This window comes from Notamacropus eugenii, chromosome 1 (genome assembly GCF_028372415.1).
Source record: "Notamacropus eugenii isolate mMacEug1 chromosome 1, mMacEug1.pri_v2, whole genome shotgun sequence".
Classification (NCBI taxonomy): Eukaryota; Metazoa; Chordata; class Mammalia; order Diprotodontia; family Macropodidae; genus Notamacropus; species Notamacropus eugenii.
In genome coordinates, this window is record NC_092872.1 from 427,002,407 (window position 1) to 427,021,346 (window position 18,940).

An 18,940-nucleotide genomic window follows, 5' to 3' on the forward strand; every position below is an offset into this window, starting at 1 on the left:
AGCGGTGTCAAACTCAAATAAAAATGGGGGGCCACTAATCCATACATGAAGCTCCCTCTGAACCTCATACTGACTTAGTTTTAAAATGTAATATTATCTATAGTTTATTGTACTTTCATTTATTTTGTTAAATATTACCTAATTACACTTCAATCTGATTCAGGCCATACTTGGGAATGTTGTAGGCTGTATGTTTGACACCTCTGGAGTATACTGTGTGGTTGGGGAATGGTGAAAAGTATGCATTAAATATGTCTAAGTTTATATGGGGAGAATATAAAATAGTGCACAAAAGTATACTTTTGGGCTGAATATAATAGATGGTGCTACATGGCAAATCCAAGTGTAATCACTAATGAGGTGATCTTGATGTCTAGAATAGGGTAACGTACAGCATAGTGAGAGTATACTTGGGGTAGGCAGGTGTAGGACTGTACAGTTAAGAGTATGTTCTTATACTAGAGGAGAGGAGGATACATAGAGGGGTGTCACAGCAGATGAGTGAGTGCATAAGTGAACATGCTTTAACACTGTTTGTCACTACATAGAGATAAGCAGTATTAAGGCTGGGGTGAACAGCTACTAAAAATGGATGGATGATAAATTACACAGACAAATATCTGTGCTCCTTACCAAATATGTGATACAGATGTGGATATGATCAAATTTTGGGAATTGCTACTCATTATGAACCAAACAGAATAATCTTTGTTGCATAAAGTGTGAATCAATTTAAAAACAAGTTGGTTTACTCAAAGGGCAGCATAATAGCAAGCCAGACACTCTCCTTTGTGCCCTAACAATGCAGTATCTGTTGATCAAGCAGTATTAAAGTATGGAAAACAGTATGGAAAAGATAAACAAGAAGCAAATAATACATATTCTACTAAAATACTCAAGAAATCCCTAACTGCAACGATTTACCTTTTTTAACAAGCCAATAGCAATATCTGTATACAAAGTTCTTTCATGGGCTTCATCCAGCATAAGAGCACTATTAAATAAAAGCGGGACAAATTTCAGTAACAGTGGAAAAAAACAAGCCTTCTCTATATGAATAAACAAGTCTAGCTTTCCAAAGATGTTCTGGGAATTTAGCCATCTCTTGCCTGTTAGTAGTAGCAAAACTAGTTATCTGAAAAGGCAGTGATGTTAATGCTAATAAAAATCTATGCCATCAACTCAACATTTAATACATCTTCAAAGAATAAGGCTGTGTTTACTTTCATGTCTAAAAGTTTTAAATAATACAGTATTACAAAAGGCATCATTATTTCATTTTGAACTGTATCATAGGCAGAAAATCTATGTGTCATATGAAAAAATGGTGCAAAGTCCAAACTGCACACAATAGCTAATGACAGAGAGCAGCATGAACTCAAAATCATATTTGACCTAGGCATTATCAAACATGTTCCAGATGTGAAACTTGGGCTTTATCTGGAAATATGAAAGCATATCTTCCCCAACTTTATCTTAAGACATTAAAATGTAGACACACAGTAGTGCTCATTCAATAACTAAGGAATTTTTGTTGTTAATTAAAGTCTTAAGTTCACACTAATAATTATACAATCCCTTCATTTGGTTTTCACTATGAGGTCCCATACTGGGACGTACAATTTACTGGTGTTTTAACAATCATGTTTTTAGACTATTTTAAAATGTCAACAGAGTGTTTCTGCTACCTAAGCTATAAGATTGCTATTATTTCATCATCTAAGCCTGCAAAATGACTTCTCACACCAAATTTTCTTTTAATTAAATATTTAAGAATTAACAAAGTTTGAAGAAAATTTGTCAAGAAAAGAAATTTACCTATATTTTGTTAATAACGGATCAACCATCATCTCCCTGACCAGCATCCCATCAGTCAGAAACTAAATGAAAAAAGAAAAGAAACAATTGAAGTATTTACAAGAGTCTCACTCAAAAAAAAAAAACAAACCCAAAAAACACACCTTAAACAAGCTAAAAGTATAATCTATTGATAAGATAAACCTATGTGTAATATCAATCCCATTTCAACAGATTCTAAGAAAACATCTAAATGTTTTGTCTGCCAATTACTGTTTGAAATTAAGTGGACAATCAACTGGAGCTTGTTTTTTTTTAACCAAGATTTTTGTAGAGATGATATTTAAGATTATATGGTATAAAAGCACATAAATATTATTTGGGCACTATTTTCCCTGGGTTTTTACTATTGATATTGCATATAAAGAAAATAGAGATATACTTGCAGTTTTACAAAGAAATCTGAAAAGTATGTTTAAACTAGATAAAGACTGCAAATTGACTGTTGTAATTTTACCTTGTCTGTTCATTCTCTAGCTCATGTAATTGTGTCTATACAGTAAATCCTAGATCATCAGGAGATACCAACATCTAAACTTTACTTCACTCCAGAATTCCCATTCCAAGCATATCTAAATCTAAATCACTGCTACATCTAAACAGAAATCTCATTCTAGATTTGGAAGGGTAGCACAGTGGCAGACACATAGTAGGCCCTTAAACTCTTCTCAAACTGGACTGTTACATTAAAGTGAAATGGTAAACAGTGAATAAAAATGCAATATTTTACTCAATACTTAAATGCCAATTATTTTAATCTTGGCAATCATAAAATGTAAACAAAATATAGGAAATATGAAGATGGAGAAGTTTTAACTGGTAAAAAAAAAGTATTTTTATGTTTTGATTTATCAATTTCCACTACTTGGCTTAAAGTCTTAAGTCCTTTTAAGTGTAAATATTTTAGAAAAGTCATGTGAGGTAGTGGAAAAAACACTGACCTAAAAGTCAAGACACCCAAGTTTTGTCCTAGTTTTGCCTGAACAAGTCAAGTAACCTCTTAGGCCCACACATAATTGCTTGAGGGAATTCAATTAGATAATCACTGAGTTCTCCAGCTCTAAATACATACTATTGTTCTACTCTGATTAAATACTTCCCAATTAAACTAAAAAGTTCCCTGAGGGAAAGGACCATGCCTTATTTCTTAGGTCTTTTCCCACAGTACCTATTTCAGAACACAGTGTACAGCAGGAATTTGATATATTTTGAATAATCAATAACTAACTGCATTAAAAAAAGCAGGAATCTTTTAACTTCTTTAAATAAGCAGCACTTATTGCCTTCCTTAGGCATAACAGATGAGGAATAGGCAGAATAGATGGGGAAGTTTGAACATTTCACCTTAATTCTTGTAGCTTGTGGATCAGTGCAGTCATCAAACCGAATACAATATCCAACCTCATGGCCCAGCACTGCACCCCTTTCTTCAGCAACTCTCCCTGCCACCTTCGAGGGAAAAAAAAAGACAAAATTATTATTCCACTGCATACAACCTATTAAAAACCTAAATAATAAGCTTCCTTCAAGTGACTGAATGTATGTGTACCACTAAGAGAAAAGATGACGAAAGAACAAATAGAATTTATGACAATCTCTATGCTAGGTTTCATTTGATTTTTCACATGCTCACACTTTATCTCAACCAAAAGCAGGCCAGATGGTATAAGTAAGAGAGTGCCTAGACATAAAATCAGTAAGATATGGGTTCAAATTCTACCTCTGACATTTAATAGTTATGTGAGGCCTCTCTCAGCCCCAGCTTCCTCATTTGTGATATATAAATTACAAGTTCGTTTTGAGGTTCTAATGAAACTTACAGAGTGCTTTGTGAACTTTAAAGCACTACGTAAAAGTTGTTACTATTATTATTATCATCATTATTACTAAAATCATTATTAACTGGATTATATACTTCTTGAAGATAGGGAACCTAAGTTACATTTCTTTGTACTTCCTGTAAGACCTAATAAACTCTGCTGATAGCAGGGACTCATATTGATTTGATTTAGGTAGAACTTAATAAATATGTTTTCAGAGCAACACAATACAGTTAATATTTAGGAAAACTTCTTAACAGGACTCTACAAGTAACCCAAACCAGTTATGCAGTTAATAGCTTATTACAGCCATCATTAACTGATTAATAGTTAATTAATAAGGAGCTTCCTTTAGACACTTGCTCACCCTTTCCAGTTTTACAGGCTAAAAATAAGTAAACAGGTGAGAAGGTAATGAAAATCAAATTAAGAACAAAGCATTATATTTTCATTCAATTAATGGAAAAGGATGAGTCACAATTCTTCTACACTTCTGTCAGTACAAAAGAAAAGACTATTGGGGGGGGCACTCAAATGGATGATGATTGAGAGAAGAGGGGAGACTCAACATGGCATAAAGCACAAAGAATGTCAGACTAGAAGTCAGGGAACCAGAATTCGAGTCCTGATTGCCATTTATCTGTGTGAACATGGGGAAGTCACATCTCCTGTAAGCCTCAATTACCTCATCTGTAAAATGAGGATAACAATATCTATATTATCTATTTCACAAGGTTGTTGTAAGCAAAATGTTTTGTATATCTTAAAAGTGCCACAGAAATGTGAGTTATTATTATTATACCAATTTCCTATTTCCAAAAACAAGTAGTTCTATGGAGGTGAATAAATACTAAGGAAACCTAGTGTGGAGAATTTTCATTGTGTGCCTAACTGCACCCTGCACTGTTTACACTGTCACCCTTCCAAAATGTAAAATCTATAAGGGCAAGACTGTGCAAAGCAAAGCAGCGCTAGGCACCATGGAAAACCAACAGCTCCTAACACAACCCTAGACACAAAAAAAGCATTTGATAATAATGATATTATATTTTAAAACCAGGATTCCACTGTGTAAACTGTCAGTGCATTTAGAGGCAATATTTGCCTTAATAACAAAATTAAGTATATATAAAAAGTTTTAATAAGTATATCATCAGTTAGACTCTTCCAAAAAATATAAGAAAACTGAGGCAGTAAGAGTGTGCCTCCCTCTTCCAGTGAGTAACAGTTTCTATAAATTATATGGGATCATCAATGGCTTTTTGTTCCACCCACTCAGATATAGCCAGCTATTCAATACCCACCTATAATTCACCAAAGAGAAAATCCCAGCATGATGTAGTGAAAGAATGCTGGACTCTGAGTCAGAGGTCCTGTGTTGACATTTCAATTCTGCCACTGACTGCCTGTATGATTTTGGGCAAATCATCTACCCTCTCTGGGCTTCAGTTTCCTAATTTCAAAAATGAAGAACTTTTACTAGATGATATCTCTAAAACCCCTTCCACCTAAAAATCTGGGATCCTACAGCTACCATGTTAACAATAAGTACTGCAACTATAAGTGAAAGGAATATTCACTGCTCACAAATCTATAGCAAAGCAGAATTGTAACATAATTATAATTATAATGTAAGTTCATCAGCAAAACTTAAATAAAAGAATAAAATGGTTAGAAATCTATTAATCAGGTAATCTCATAACCTTAAGCTTAAGAGCTAATAATGCACCATTCCTAGCACCTAGACCAGTTCGGTCAAAATTATATAGATAAAACATGTTTAGACTACAACTGAACTGGGCATGATAATAATGCAAAGAAATGACTGAGGAGTACAGCAACAGTGGAAGAATTATTGGTGTGATTTAGGATGATAGTAGGGACTCAAAAAGAATATTGACTTGATTTAGGGAGAACAAAGCAAACAAATGTGTTTTTAGAATAAGCCAACACAGTTAACATTTATGGAAACTTCTTATCAGGACTGTACAAGTGACCCAAACTAGTTATGCAATTATTAATTTATTACTGCAATCATTAACTGATTACTTTAATAATCAATTAACAAAGAATTCCTATTCTAAATTCAGCAAGAGAATATTAGAAAACCTAGTTAAGTGATAGCCACAGAAAACATTGGGGGCAGGGGGGAAAGAAGTGTTGCTTGTCTAGAAACTCTCCCATGAATATAGATCAGCAGCTACTCCAAAACAGTCTCAGAGAGCTACCTGGAACTAAGAGAGTGACTTGCCCAGTGTAACACAACCAACATGTACCAAAAGAGTGGGGTCCCAGTCTTTCTGATTCAGTGGTCTCCTCTATCCATGTAATGTCACCTCTCCCGAAAATGAAAACATGCCTAAAATGTCCATAACTTTTAATCAACTGATCTCATTGTTAAGCATATGATGTCAGGGGACATCAAAGACAAAGCATCCTACATATGCCAAAGTATTCATAACAATACTTTAGGTGGCAGCAAAAAAATGGAGATGAAGTAAATGTCTATCAGTTGGAAAATAACTAAACAGACTATGATACGGGAATGTAAAGAAATATTTCTGTACTATTCTATAGAGGCTCTTTTTGCAGTGGCAAAATAGTGGAAACTCAGGAGGTACCCAGCAGTTGGGGAATGGATGAACAAAGTATGGTATATAAGAAATGATGGTGAAGGGAACAAAGTTCCAGAGAAACCTGGGAAATTTATATGAAATGATACAGAGTAAATAAAATGAGCCAAATCAAGAGAATAATTTATACAGTCACCGTAACACTGTAGAGATCAACAACACTGAAAGACTTAAGAACTAATCAAACAACAGCCAATCGCAATTACAGAGGAGCAATGACAAAGTCTATTTATCTGACAGAGAAGTGATATTAAGGATGCAGATTACCACATAAAGTTTTTGGACATGGGCAATGAAAGAATCTGTTTTGTTTGATTATGTGTAATTGTTAAAAAGGGTTTGTTTTCTTTCTTCCTCAAAGAGAGGGGACAAGAAAATAGATTTTTTTTTAATTAAAAAGAAACTAAATTTAAAATAAAACAAATATTGCTGTGCCATAAGAAAGAAAAGAACATGAAGAATACAGAGTAGCATGCTTATATGAAGTGATGCAGAACTAAAAAGAACCAGGAAAACAATATACACAATGACAGAAAGATCAATTTAAACAACAAACAAATGAACATTGTGTTCATTTGGTACAATGACCAAATGTGGCCCTGAAGAAGAGTTGAGAAAATGTATCATATTCCTTTCACTGCAGAAATGGGGGACTGTGAATGTAGAATATTATACATACTGTCAGACTCATTCAAAGTGTTGGTTGATTTTGTTGAACTGCTTTTTTCTCCTTTTTTAATCTTACTAATAAGGGATGATGGCATTAGAAAAGAAAGGAGGGTGAAAAGGGGGAGAAAACATTTATTAAATGTCTACTATGTGCCAGGCATTGTGCTAAATGCTTTATAAATAGTTATCCCTTCCACATTGTGACTTTCCCCATTGTGGTTCTGCTATATCACAGGTTGGTATAAGAAATTAAATGGGACCCTGATTACTTAACCTCTCTGCCTCCATTTCTTCATCCGTGAAAGGGAAATAATAATAGCACCTACTTCTAGGGTTGTTGTTGGATCAAATAGGATTAAACTGATAAAGTACTCAGTACAGTGTCTGGCACACAGAAAGCACTTAATAAAATACTTCTTCCTTTCTTCCTCATTCCCCTCGGAAAAAGCCCTGGTATTTCATTATGTGCATATGATCTCATGACAGCCCTGTGCGACAAGTTGGCAGATATTATTATCCATTTAACAAATGAAAAAAATCAAGCAAAGAAAAGTAAAGTAACCTGATTTGCACTATTAGTGTGACTGCTCTCAAGTTTTAGAAATTCACATAGGCTTTAGAAAGGAGAGAAACAGCTTCCAAACTTGATGGAACTACTTATGTGATACATAGATTAATTTGCATAAATCATTTCCTTTAAATGGAGGACCTTTGCCTCTAGGAAGACTTGTGGTTAATGTTGGGTGTAAACTGGGATTTGGATTTCTGAAAAACTTGCCTTTAAAATGCTGGTAACTACCACAATTATGGTAATGTGACTGTGATTAAGTTAAACAACTTGCCCTCAGAATAGAGGATTTATTGCAATACTCTTGGATAATACCCAAATCGTACTGTGTTAAAAGCAGGTTAGTCTGAGCAATAAACACCGGAAACAAAACAAAACAAAACAATCCTCTCTTTCCAGTGTGGTAAAAATATTCTGCAACCCAATTGTCACTTGTTAGGTACTGTTTTATTAATATTCAGCCACATCCTTAACCAATTTAATGCTTATTTATTCAAATATTGACTTGAATTTTTTCAGATGCATAACTAAAGAAATATTGGTCAGTAACAAATGTAACTAATTTTACTATTATTTCTAAACTAAGGACAATAAAGAAAGTAGGCCCTCAGTGGAGAAAATATTATATAATCACTGAATTACAACACAAAACTGATCAAAAATATCTGATGGACAAAGAATTAAACAATCTTCATCTTTAGTATTTATAAAGTGATACATAATAATTATTGAAATTAAAGACAGACTCTGAGGAGGAAAAGAAATGCTAATGGAACTTACTGAAACAGCAGCCACTCTTCGTGGCTGGGTCACTCCTACTACTCTTCCCTCTGCTGTCCAGCCAGCTTCTGCCAAATACTGTAAATAAAATAAAATCAATGTACCTCTATAACATATAATAAACAATTTAGTTTAACTGACTGATTTTCATTACTACAGAAATCTTTTCTGTTGGTTTCAATCTTCCTAGAATTTAGAATCTTTGTTTTACATTCACATTCCTTGCTAGTCAGCAAGGTCTTATTAGTTAGACTACAAAGAATTCTACTGAAAATAGAATTAATCCAAAGTGTACATATCATAAGGATCATAAATAGAATAGATAAAATAGATGAGACAAAATAGATAATAGATAACAGCTAATAGAAATAGATCAAATAAACAGAACTAATCCAGACTGTATGTATCACAAGAATAATAAATTTAGAGTTGGAAGGTACCTTAGAGACCACCTAGTTCAACTCCACCACTTCACTTGGCCACAGACTTGCCCCACAGCACACAGGTAGGGACAGGAGTGACAGAGGTAGGTCTTCTGACTCCACATTCAGTGCCTTTTCCATTGTATCAAGCAGTTCATGAGAAAATTACTTGCTTTTATATTTTGCTCACTTTGAGAAAGATATTACTCACATTTAATAATATTAAGAAGGATCCATACACTTCAGAAATGTTTAGTGCAAGGAGGTTCAGTAGCTTGAGAAGTTCAGAAGATGCTATATAAAAATATAGCTATAAAAAGGTTTATAAGTCCAGAAAAATAAGATAATGGTTACTAGTATACTATCAAAGAATTTATTAAAATAGTTCAAATGAAAAGAAAAAAGAAAAAAATCCTTGGTTGCCAACAAAATATTGTTTTATGGCTTTAGCACAAGAGAAAAAATAGTTTTAAAGTTAATAATAATTCCTCAAAAACATTTTATCTGGATCTAAGCAAAAATCAGCAAATATTAAATACATACTCACTTGTGGAATCTGTGTAGTTTTCCCACATCCTGTTTCTCCAACGATCACCACTGTCTGATAGTTTTCTATTAAGTATAAGATATGATTTCTAAGCTGAAATGGAAAAAAAATGAAAAAGCAATGATCTATATGAAACAACAAAAAAAAGATTTTTTATAATCTGCATAATTAGCTTCTGCAATTTATTTTAAGTAAGCATATTTTAGAGATGCCCAAATCTTTAATTCTACAGATATTCACAAACCAGTTACTTATAGATTTTATATATTACATATATGTGTATATGTATGTGTATATTTCAATATACAGTGAATTTTCCTTTATTCACAAAAAATAAAAGGAATTAGAGGTAATAAGTTGTTCAATGGCTGTGGTGAAGGAGATGTATAAAGTACCATCTATATAAAGGTAAGTTATTATTATCACTATTCCCTTTCCACATCATTGCCCTTCAAGTGTCTGAGGAAAGTTACCTTGTCCTCCTTTCTAAGTCTTCTCTTCTCCAGGCTAAACATCTCCAGTTCCTTTAATCATTCTGCATATGACACTTAGAATACCTACATGAACTGGATCATTATTCTTTGGACAGGTTGCAGTTTGTCAATATCTAGAGCAGAAGTTCTTAACTTGAATTTTTTAAAAATGGATATTTTGATAACTGTATTTCAATAAAATTGGCATCATTTCTAATTAAAATATTTTTATTCTATATCTTTAAAAACATTCTAAGAAGAGGGCCATTGGCTTCACTAGACTGCCAAAGGAGTCCATGACACAAAACAAAGGTTAAGAACCCCTGATCTAGAGTCACAAAAAGGAATCCTGGCAACTGGGACAAATTCAGCTGATCAGATGGAACAGAAGGGTGGTACAAACTAACACTCCTGTGTATGGTTAAGGTAAATTAGAGAAAAGAATCATGGGAATTGATGAGGATAAGTAACTGTGAAGCCAGTGTGTCTGAAGGGTACACATGGGTGGGGAACCTGCAGCCTCAAGGCCACATGTGGCCTTCTAGGTCCTTGGGTAAGGCCTTTTGACCAAGTACAAGTTTTAAAGAACAAATCCTTTTATTAAAGGGATTTGTTCTGTGAAGTTTGGATTCAGTCAGAGGGCCACAGGTTCCCCACTCCTGGTAGAAGCTGGGGTAGAAAAGGCTATGAATCTTGTACTGAACTTATTGGAGTGGAGGTAAAATGACCTGGAGGTCCACAGATAACAGCAACAAGGACCTGAACAGGATGAAATGAACATTCTGAGTGGGGCCATCAGAAGCAAAGAGTATGCCTGCAGTTTCTGGCCCTGAGAGTCCGGAGATTAAAAGAAAAGAAGCAGTCAGCTTGGAAGAGGAAGTCAAGAAATACAGTGTCTTCAGATAAACACTGAGTTTCAGTGAGCACTAGGAGATGGGAGGAATATGAAAGGAAGAGATCTAGGATAACAGGAATCATAGATATGGAGCTAGATAAGATTATCTATCCACTGCAGTGCTTCTTAAACTTTTTCCACTTGAAACCCTTGCAACCCCTTCAGCATTTCATTTTACAGAAAATAAAACTGGGGCTCAGAAAAGGGAAATGACTTGCCTAAGGTCACAAAACTATTAAGAGCCATAGTCAGAATTCTGACCCAGGTTTTTTTTACTCTAAATTCAGTAGTCTATCCACTACATCACCATGGAGAAAAGATTCAGAGGGTTCAAGAGAAACAGAAGGCCAGAAGGCAGGGAATGACAGGAACAGAGAAGGGCAAGTGCTGAGTATACTACAGGAGGAGTGAAGATGGGAGAAGAGAGAAGCTGTCAAGGTGAGATCTAGGAAGAGGGCAAGTGATAAGGCCGGGGCAGAGAGGGGCTGTACAGCTAGTTGAATGCTTTTAGGAGATGACAGGTGAGAGGGAGGGGAAATGGGTTAGTTAGATTGCCAGTGCTGGGGGAAAAGTGGAAATCTCTCTCCCACCCCTACATCCAGACGTTGGCATCCAGGTAAGAGCCCCAATCACTCCATGCTTGTTTTGGCACAGTCTATCTCTCAGAACAGAAAAGAATATTCCATATGTGGTCCAATCAGCAAAGAGCACTACATCCTGATTAGAGTACTCTAATTACCTCCTGGTTTAGAGAGTGCTTTACAAATGTCTCATTTGTCCTTATAACAAAACTATTATTATCCTCATTTTGATGAAGAAACATGCAGTCAGAGGTTAAGTGACTCACCCAGGGTCTCACAGCTAGTATCTGAGGCTACATCTGAACTCAGGTCTTCCTGACTCCAGGTCCAGAGCCCTATTCATTTTGCCACCTAGCTACTGTTCTGGAATGCAGCCTAAGATCACTTGAGCCTTTTTGGCAGTCACCTCACATTATATTCTCAAACTGACCTTGTAATTACCTAAAATTCCCAAGTTGTTTTCAAGTGAACTGCTGTCTAGGCATAATTTCCTAATCCTAAGGTTCCTTCCAGCTCTAAAACTCTATATTCCTGTAGCTGATTTTTAAAAACCTAATTGCAAGACTTTAAATTTATACCTACTCAATTTTGCCTTATTCTTTGTTTGTGACCATTTGTCAAATTTATAAAGAAAATGATTTTCTTAAGGAAAAAAATTTACTTGTTTATCAGTTATTTTGGTTATGCCTTATTAAAGGCTAAAATAAAATTTTATTCCTAATTTTGTACTTTTATTTGATTGCTTTGGTTGATATTGACAAATTTTTATTTTGTTTTTCTTAAATTTGGCCTGTCATTCCAACCAATTGTGATACAATAGGTAATAGGATAATAGCTTTGGGGCTGGAAGGGACATTAGATGTTATCTAGTCCATCTCCCTCATTTTACAGATGAGGAAAGTGAGGTTCAGACAGATTAGGTAACTTGTGCAGATTCACAAAAAAGGAAGTAAGTGCAGAGTTTGGAGGTGAGCCTGGCTTCACCAACTCCAAACCCATTATTAGTCTTTACACAGATTCCATAACCCAACCTCTCACAGCCACTTTGTCACTGGCACGTGTTTTCACCTAAGTCATTTGGGCCAAGGTTGAAACTCTGCAGAATAGTTCTCTGTAGACCTGCTTCCAATCCATTACTGATCCAGACATCCACTACTTATAAATATACCTCACGTGTAGTATAATCCAATCAATATTCATCTGTCTTGTTTACAAATATATCATGACAGACTACCAAATAACTTGCAAATGAATAATCATCTGTAAAATCAGAATAATACTTGTATTGCCTGTTTCACAGGGTTCTGAGGATGAGAAAATGTATATGAAGTATTTTATGACTTTAAAATGCTACATAAATGTAGCTATAATAATTAGACAAAATCCAGATATATGATCTACAGCTTTCTCAGACATGTCAGTCTAATAATTCTGTTAAAACAAAAGGAAATTAGGTTAGCTAGCACAATTTATTCTTACTGAATCCATGTTGGTTCTTAATGATCACTGTTTTCCTTTCTAAAGATTCAAAGACCAAAAACTTATGGAAGTGAATGTTGAAAACTAAAAATAAATTAATTTTTTAAAAAAGATTCAGAGACCAATTATTTAATTAACCATTCTAGCATTTTGCTGGGAAGTAACATCAGGCTTATCAATCTATAATTACTGGAATCCACACTTTTGGGGGGAAAAATTATTTGCCTGTCTCTAATCTTTGGCACCTATCAAGTTTTTTTTTCCCCATATTTCCACAAAAAGCACAAGGAATTTTCTACACTGGGGTGTCACTGATCCGTGGTAAAAGAGTGTAACTCATTTGTAAAAACAGGGCTTTTCTTACTATTTCCTCACCTATCATACGTTTGTATTTCTGTTTAATGATGTTCATCCTACTTTGACAGATCTATAAATCATTCTCTTTGACAGAAAAGATGGAAGCAAAATATTTCTGCAGTCCATTAACTTTATACCATCTGTCCTGAACAATAAACCTATCCTTTCATTAGATCATAAGCTCACATATTTAAACCTAGAAGAGACTTTTCCTTATCATTTTTCTTGTTAATATAATAAACTCCCTCTAAACACAAAGGATCAAATCTGTACCTCATTAAGAAACAAAAAGATGACTTTGTTGGAGTAAAATATATATTGTATATAATAAATATATGATGTTCCTAATTTAAAGGAAATTTTTTAAAAATGTTTTTATATTCTCAAGTAATACGTATCTAACTGGAAAAACACTAAAGTCTTTCAAGATTTTATAAGGTTACTTTTAACAACCAAAAACAATTCTAAGTATTTCACAAGTTGTGAGAGGTAACAGGTTTTAGGATTCACAGGCCTTTGATATATTCTAATAAATCTAATAAAAATGTTTTAGAGAAAGTACTGCAGAGATGCATAGAAAGATTTAGATCAGCTGATACAAAGTGAAGAGTAACCAAGAATACATACATACATACATACATACATATATATATTTACACACACACACACACACACACATACACACAATGATTACAACCATATAAATGGAAAAAGACTAAAACAATTGAAACTAAAGGCTGCAAAATTATCATCACCAAACTTGGTCCCAAAAAAGAAATATGAGAAGATATCCCTGCCTTCACCCCCTATTCCTTTGTAGAAATGTGGATCCAATGGCATATAGGGTCACAACCCACAGTTTAAGGCTAAAGGGGTCGAGAGTGAAAAAAGTTTAAGAAGTGCTGGTGTAAAATACTGCATATGACATCAGACTTTTTTGATATTTTGATTAGCCTTACAAAAGCTTTTCTTCCTTTTTTATTTTTAAAAAAATTCTTTATTATTAAGACTAGCTCTCTAGGAGGAAAATTAAGTAGGAAATGTATGTGACACAAAAATTAAGTACATGAATAAAATGTATTAGAAAAAACTAAAACTGCATATCCACTCTTTTCTATATATACACTGAGCTCCACAGGTCCCAAAGATTCAATTAATTCCAAGCAGACAACTTCCAAAGCTGTATCTTCTCCAAAGCTTCAATTCCTCCATCATCTACATGTCCCAAAAGTATCTCAAACTCAACATGACCAGAACAAAACTCATGATCTTTCTCGTCAAATCCACCCCTTCTCCTATCTTCCCTACTTCTGTCAAGGATATTATTATAATTCCAGTCACTCAGATTCCCAACCGAGACACTACAGAAATTAATCTACTCATCTCTGAACTCCTGCCCTAGGAGTTCACAGGGCTTGGACTGAATGGTGACTGTGTGAATGAAAACTAGCCTGCTTATATCTGCTGGTAATACTAGATACCATACCATGTTTCATCTACACATACCATCTAGTCATCCAGTCAGGCCATCTCCATACACCTCTCTCCCCTAACCTAATTTCCACCTCTTGCTCTGGATCAATAATACCAATATTTCAGGGAAGGTCAAATCAGTTGACTGCCCTTTACCTCATTTCATCATCTCTGACATAAAACTCACTTCCCTAGCCACTACTCTCCTATTAGCTATCAGACTGAAAGCTCCTTTAGGGCAAGGACTGCCTTTCTTTTTACATTCTTTATACCCAGCCCTTAATATTGGGCCTAGTACATAATTATTTAATAAATGCTTTTCCATTCATTCTTTTATCATCTACTCTTTCCTCTCACTCCCCATTTCCACCTAGTTTCCAACCTTGTCACCTCTATCTTCACATCTCTCCCATATGTCCCCCTCTCTCTGTTCATACAGTCCTAATTCAGGCTCGTCACCTCTTGCCTGGAATACTCCAACAGCCTCTAAACTGACCTCCCAGCTGTCAGTCTTTCCCCTCTCCACACAGCTACCAAATTGATATTCCTATAGCATAGTTCTAACTAGGTCACTTCAGAGCTAAAGAACTTTTACTGGCTCCTAACTGCCTCTAAGCTAAAATACAAATACTTCAGTTTAGTATTTAAAATCCTTCAATCAGACTTCTATCTTTCTGCAGTGATTTCACATTACTACCCTTAACTGCATTCAATGTTTCAGACAAACTAGACTACTTGCTATATACAGCATTCCATCTCCCACCCCTACACCTTTGTAGAGACTGTCCCCCATGCACTGAATGTCCTCCCTCTTCTCTTCTGACTCTTAGAATCTTTAGTTTCCTTCAAAGTTCCACTCAAGTTCCCAGTCATTCCTTATTCTCTCAGTTGTTAGTACTCTCTCCCTGTCTCCCCAAAATTACTTTAGACTTACTGTGCATACAGTTTATATTTACTTATCTACATTCATGTTGTTTATCCTCAGAAAAAAGTAAACTCCCTAAAGACAGAAGCTGCTTCTTTTCTGTCTTTTCTATCATAGTGACTAGCACACAGTATGGGAGCTTAATAAATGTTTGCTGAATTGAATATAAAAATTGTCAATAAGCACACAATTCAGGCACAGTGGAATAATATAGTACCTTAAAAACTGGTAACTTTTGTCTCTGCTGTTCTATAGAAAGGGCAGCATGGGGATTATAAATAACAGTGGTTCCAGAGCTTTCTGCTGTACTTTGTCTCTCTTCTGAGATGCTGATACCTGGGCCTTCTGTGCCTGTAAAATAAATATTTATTGAATTCCTGTCATCTTATGAACAGATAAATACATAAAAATTAAAATATCCAATGCATTTTTATATTATGTTACTAAATTTCACCTTAGGAAAAGTATCTTGAAAGTGTGTATCAGAACAGGAAAACTTTCACCCTCATACAGACTACAGTATCAGTAAGATGGAAGGCAGTAATAATCCCATGGCACTCGGTACAGTGTTCAGTTCTGTGAAACATTTCAAGGATAGAAAGATCAATTGCAATGCATCCAAACAAAGGGTAATCAGGAGGATGCTAGAGAGCCTGGAAACTTTCATATGAAAGCTGAAGTAACTGAGGATATTCATAATGGAGAATGGACACAAGGTGGGGAAAGGGAGAAAGGGGGAATATACACAATACATGTCTTCAAGCATCTGAGAAGCTGACACATGGAAGAAAGATAAAAATCAATTATTCTAGGTGTTTCTATAGAATGCCTAAAATGCACAGGACACAATGCAAGGGATAAAGATGAAACAAGAAAAGCCTTTACTTTCAGAGTTTACCATCTAAAAAAATTATTCCATGTGTCTCTAAAAGGCTAAATCAGATCGAAATTGTAATAAGGTAGATTTTCTGCTAAATATAAGAATAATTTTCTAACAATGTTAGCTGTTACATGAAGCAGGACTGAGTCTCTAACAACAGAAATGCTCAAATAAGCTTTTAAAGTCCAAAGAATACTATAAAGCAAGGGTCCTTAACCTTCTTGCATCAATATCCCTTAGGCAGTCTGGTGAAACTTAAGGACCCCTTCTTGAAATAATGTCTTTAAATGCTCAAAATACGAAGAAAACCAATTATATTTAAAATACAGTTACCAAAAAAAATTTTTTTTAAAAGTTCACAGACCCCAGTTTAAAAACTGTTATAAAGACATTTGCACATTGGTTGGAAAGATAAAGTTACAAAGAACACACTCTAAGAGCTCCACAGAACCTGCTTTCAGCTATCTTCAAGGCTGCTGAAACAAATTATTCCTATTCCACTGGAGGAAGACTTCACATGCTTGGGGCACACATCCCCCTAAATCACAGGCAGGTTTGAGGCCTCTAAGATACCCTCAACCTGGGTTAGCCTGTCTGCTGAGATAATTTACCAGGGTGTGACTGATGTACATGCTACAGCTTCTTGGAGCCACAAATGAGAACTGCACAGGTGGACATCAAAAGTGGATCAGCAACCTTGAAAAGGGTTTGGCAAACCCTCACACCAGAGGTCCTCCCTGAATATCCCACATACCCCAAAGATAAAGTAGATAACTTCTAAGAAACCTTCCAATTCTAGAATTCTATTTTGGCACTTCAGGGTCTTTCTCACTTATTTCTGGGTTTATATTTTCTGAAGGACTAGGGTGGACAGAATTCTAAGTTTCAAATGAGGAGGACACACAAATTAAAATACTACACCGCAAATGTTTTGTAAATTTTAAAGTGTTATATAAATATCAGTTATCATTAAATAATTTGCCCCACTATCACCTTTATTTAACTGAGATATATTTAATTTTACCTTTTCAAACTTGTTCAATGTTCTCTCTCACCTTCCAGTCTTTCTTTTTAAATCTTTCCCTCCTGGCCCTATTAGAAAGAACATATTCTTTTGATCACCTTTGCTAATTCAGTTTCCTCCCAATTTTTTTCTTTTTCCTTTTCTTTCTTTATTCTTTTTTTTAAATATTGAGAGTCTCCCCATCTCACCCACACTGGAAGTGCAAGGGTTGTTCACTGGCTGATCCCACTACTAACTAGCATGGGAGTTTTGGCCTGATCCATTTCTGATTTGGACTTTAACAACTTGGTGACCCCCAAGCTCTTATGGGCTCTCATGGGCTCACCATAAAGAAATCCACCAGGTTTAGCATCCACAGGGGCCAGAATTAACATGAGTATATCACCACACCTGACTTTTTCCTCTTATTTGTTATATGGGATGATAGCTTTTTGGGAGAAATGTAAGCAATATAAAAACAAAATTTATTTTTAAAAATATTCCCTTTACAGCTCCTATGGAATTTCTGTTCTGAACATTTCCTCTGTTTGAAAAGACTGAAACTTTTCCTCATGTTTGTGATTTGGTCACACTGCTTTTCAATGACTTCACCCATCATCACTTTTTACTCCACCCAAACTTCCTCTTTCTCATTTACACCTTTCTTCTCCAATAGCTAAGAGTACCACTGTCTCTTCTGTTATGAAATTTTTTACATGACAGCTGCCGCACAGTATTTACCTGGTCTCCTCTCTTTAAAAGATTTCCATTCAAACAAAGGAGAAATTCAATAATGTTTTCTAATACCAGTAAATTCCTCAGCCCATTCTATATTTGTTTATGATCACTTTCAGCCTGAGGAGCACTATTCTTCACTTAAAACAATGAAAGCCATGCCTTTTATCAATGAAATTTCTGAAAAATTATCAAATCTTAAATGTCTGTTTTCTTCAACCCAGAAAAATGTGACTAATGGCTGTTTCAATTCAGTATTCCCCTTTCTTTGATGCTTCTCTCTCTCTCTCTCTCTCTCTCTCTCTCTCTCTCTCTCTCTCTCTCTCTATATATATATATATATATATATATATATATATTCAAAACTGCTACTTATAACCAATAAAATCATTAGATTCTTTCACCATAGTTTTAAAGTGATTTTGTACTTAAAAATCTAATGAAATCAAACTATTTCAGGGTACTATCAAACTTCATTTAAAAAAAGGAAAAAGAACCAGAAGGAAAAGGGTTACCATTAGTAGCCTTAGCCTATGAATTAACTGTGTTTAAGGCTTTTTATAAAAACTCCATGAGTAAAACTTACCCAAAAGAAAACATTCTTGGTTCAGTATCTTAGCTTAAACTGATTTTTATGGGACTGTGTTCCTATGCAAACTTTGAGTACATCTTTAAAAAAAAAAACCAGTTATTTACTAGCTAAAAGTGAACAAGGCTCACTGAATGCAGTAGCAAATGAGAAGGGACATGGAATGTTAGTCTTCTATGTCTGTAAAAGACTAAAAATGGAATGTACAAAATTTTCATTTGCTTAGAGAGGATAAATTCTGCAACAGCAATAAA

General features: G+C 34.8%; 1 protein-coding gene across 2 annotated transcripts in view; it reads right to left on the reverse strand.

Annotated features, from left to right (window-relative positions):
• Positions 1-18,940, reverse strand: part of DHX35 (DEAH-box helicase 35) — a 58,557-nt gene that overhangs the window by 37,663 nt on the left and 1,954 nt on the right. For both annotated transcript variants that reach the window (XM_072631496.1, XM_072631495.1), the window contains exons 2-7: positions 15,697-15,830; positions 9,297-9,389; positions 8,328-8,405; positions 3,202-3,306; positions 1,819-1,880; positions 925-994 (exon numbers count right to left, since the gene is read on the reverse strand). In XM_072631496.1, the coding sequence (XP_072487597.1) occupies positions 925-994; positions 1,819-1,880; positions 3,202-3,306; positions 8,328-8,405; positions 9,297-9,389; positions 15,697-15,830 (542 nt within the window). The remainder of the gene's footprint in view (positions 1-924; positions 995-1,818; positions 1,881-3,201; positions 3,307-8,327; positions 8,406-9,296; positions 9,390-15,696; positions 15,831-18,940) is intronic.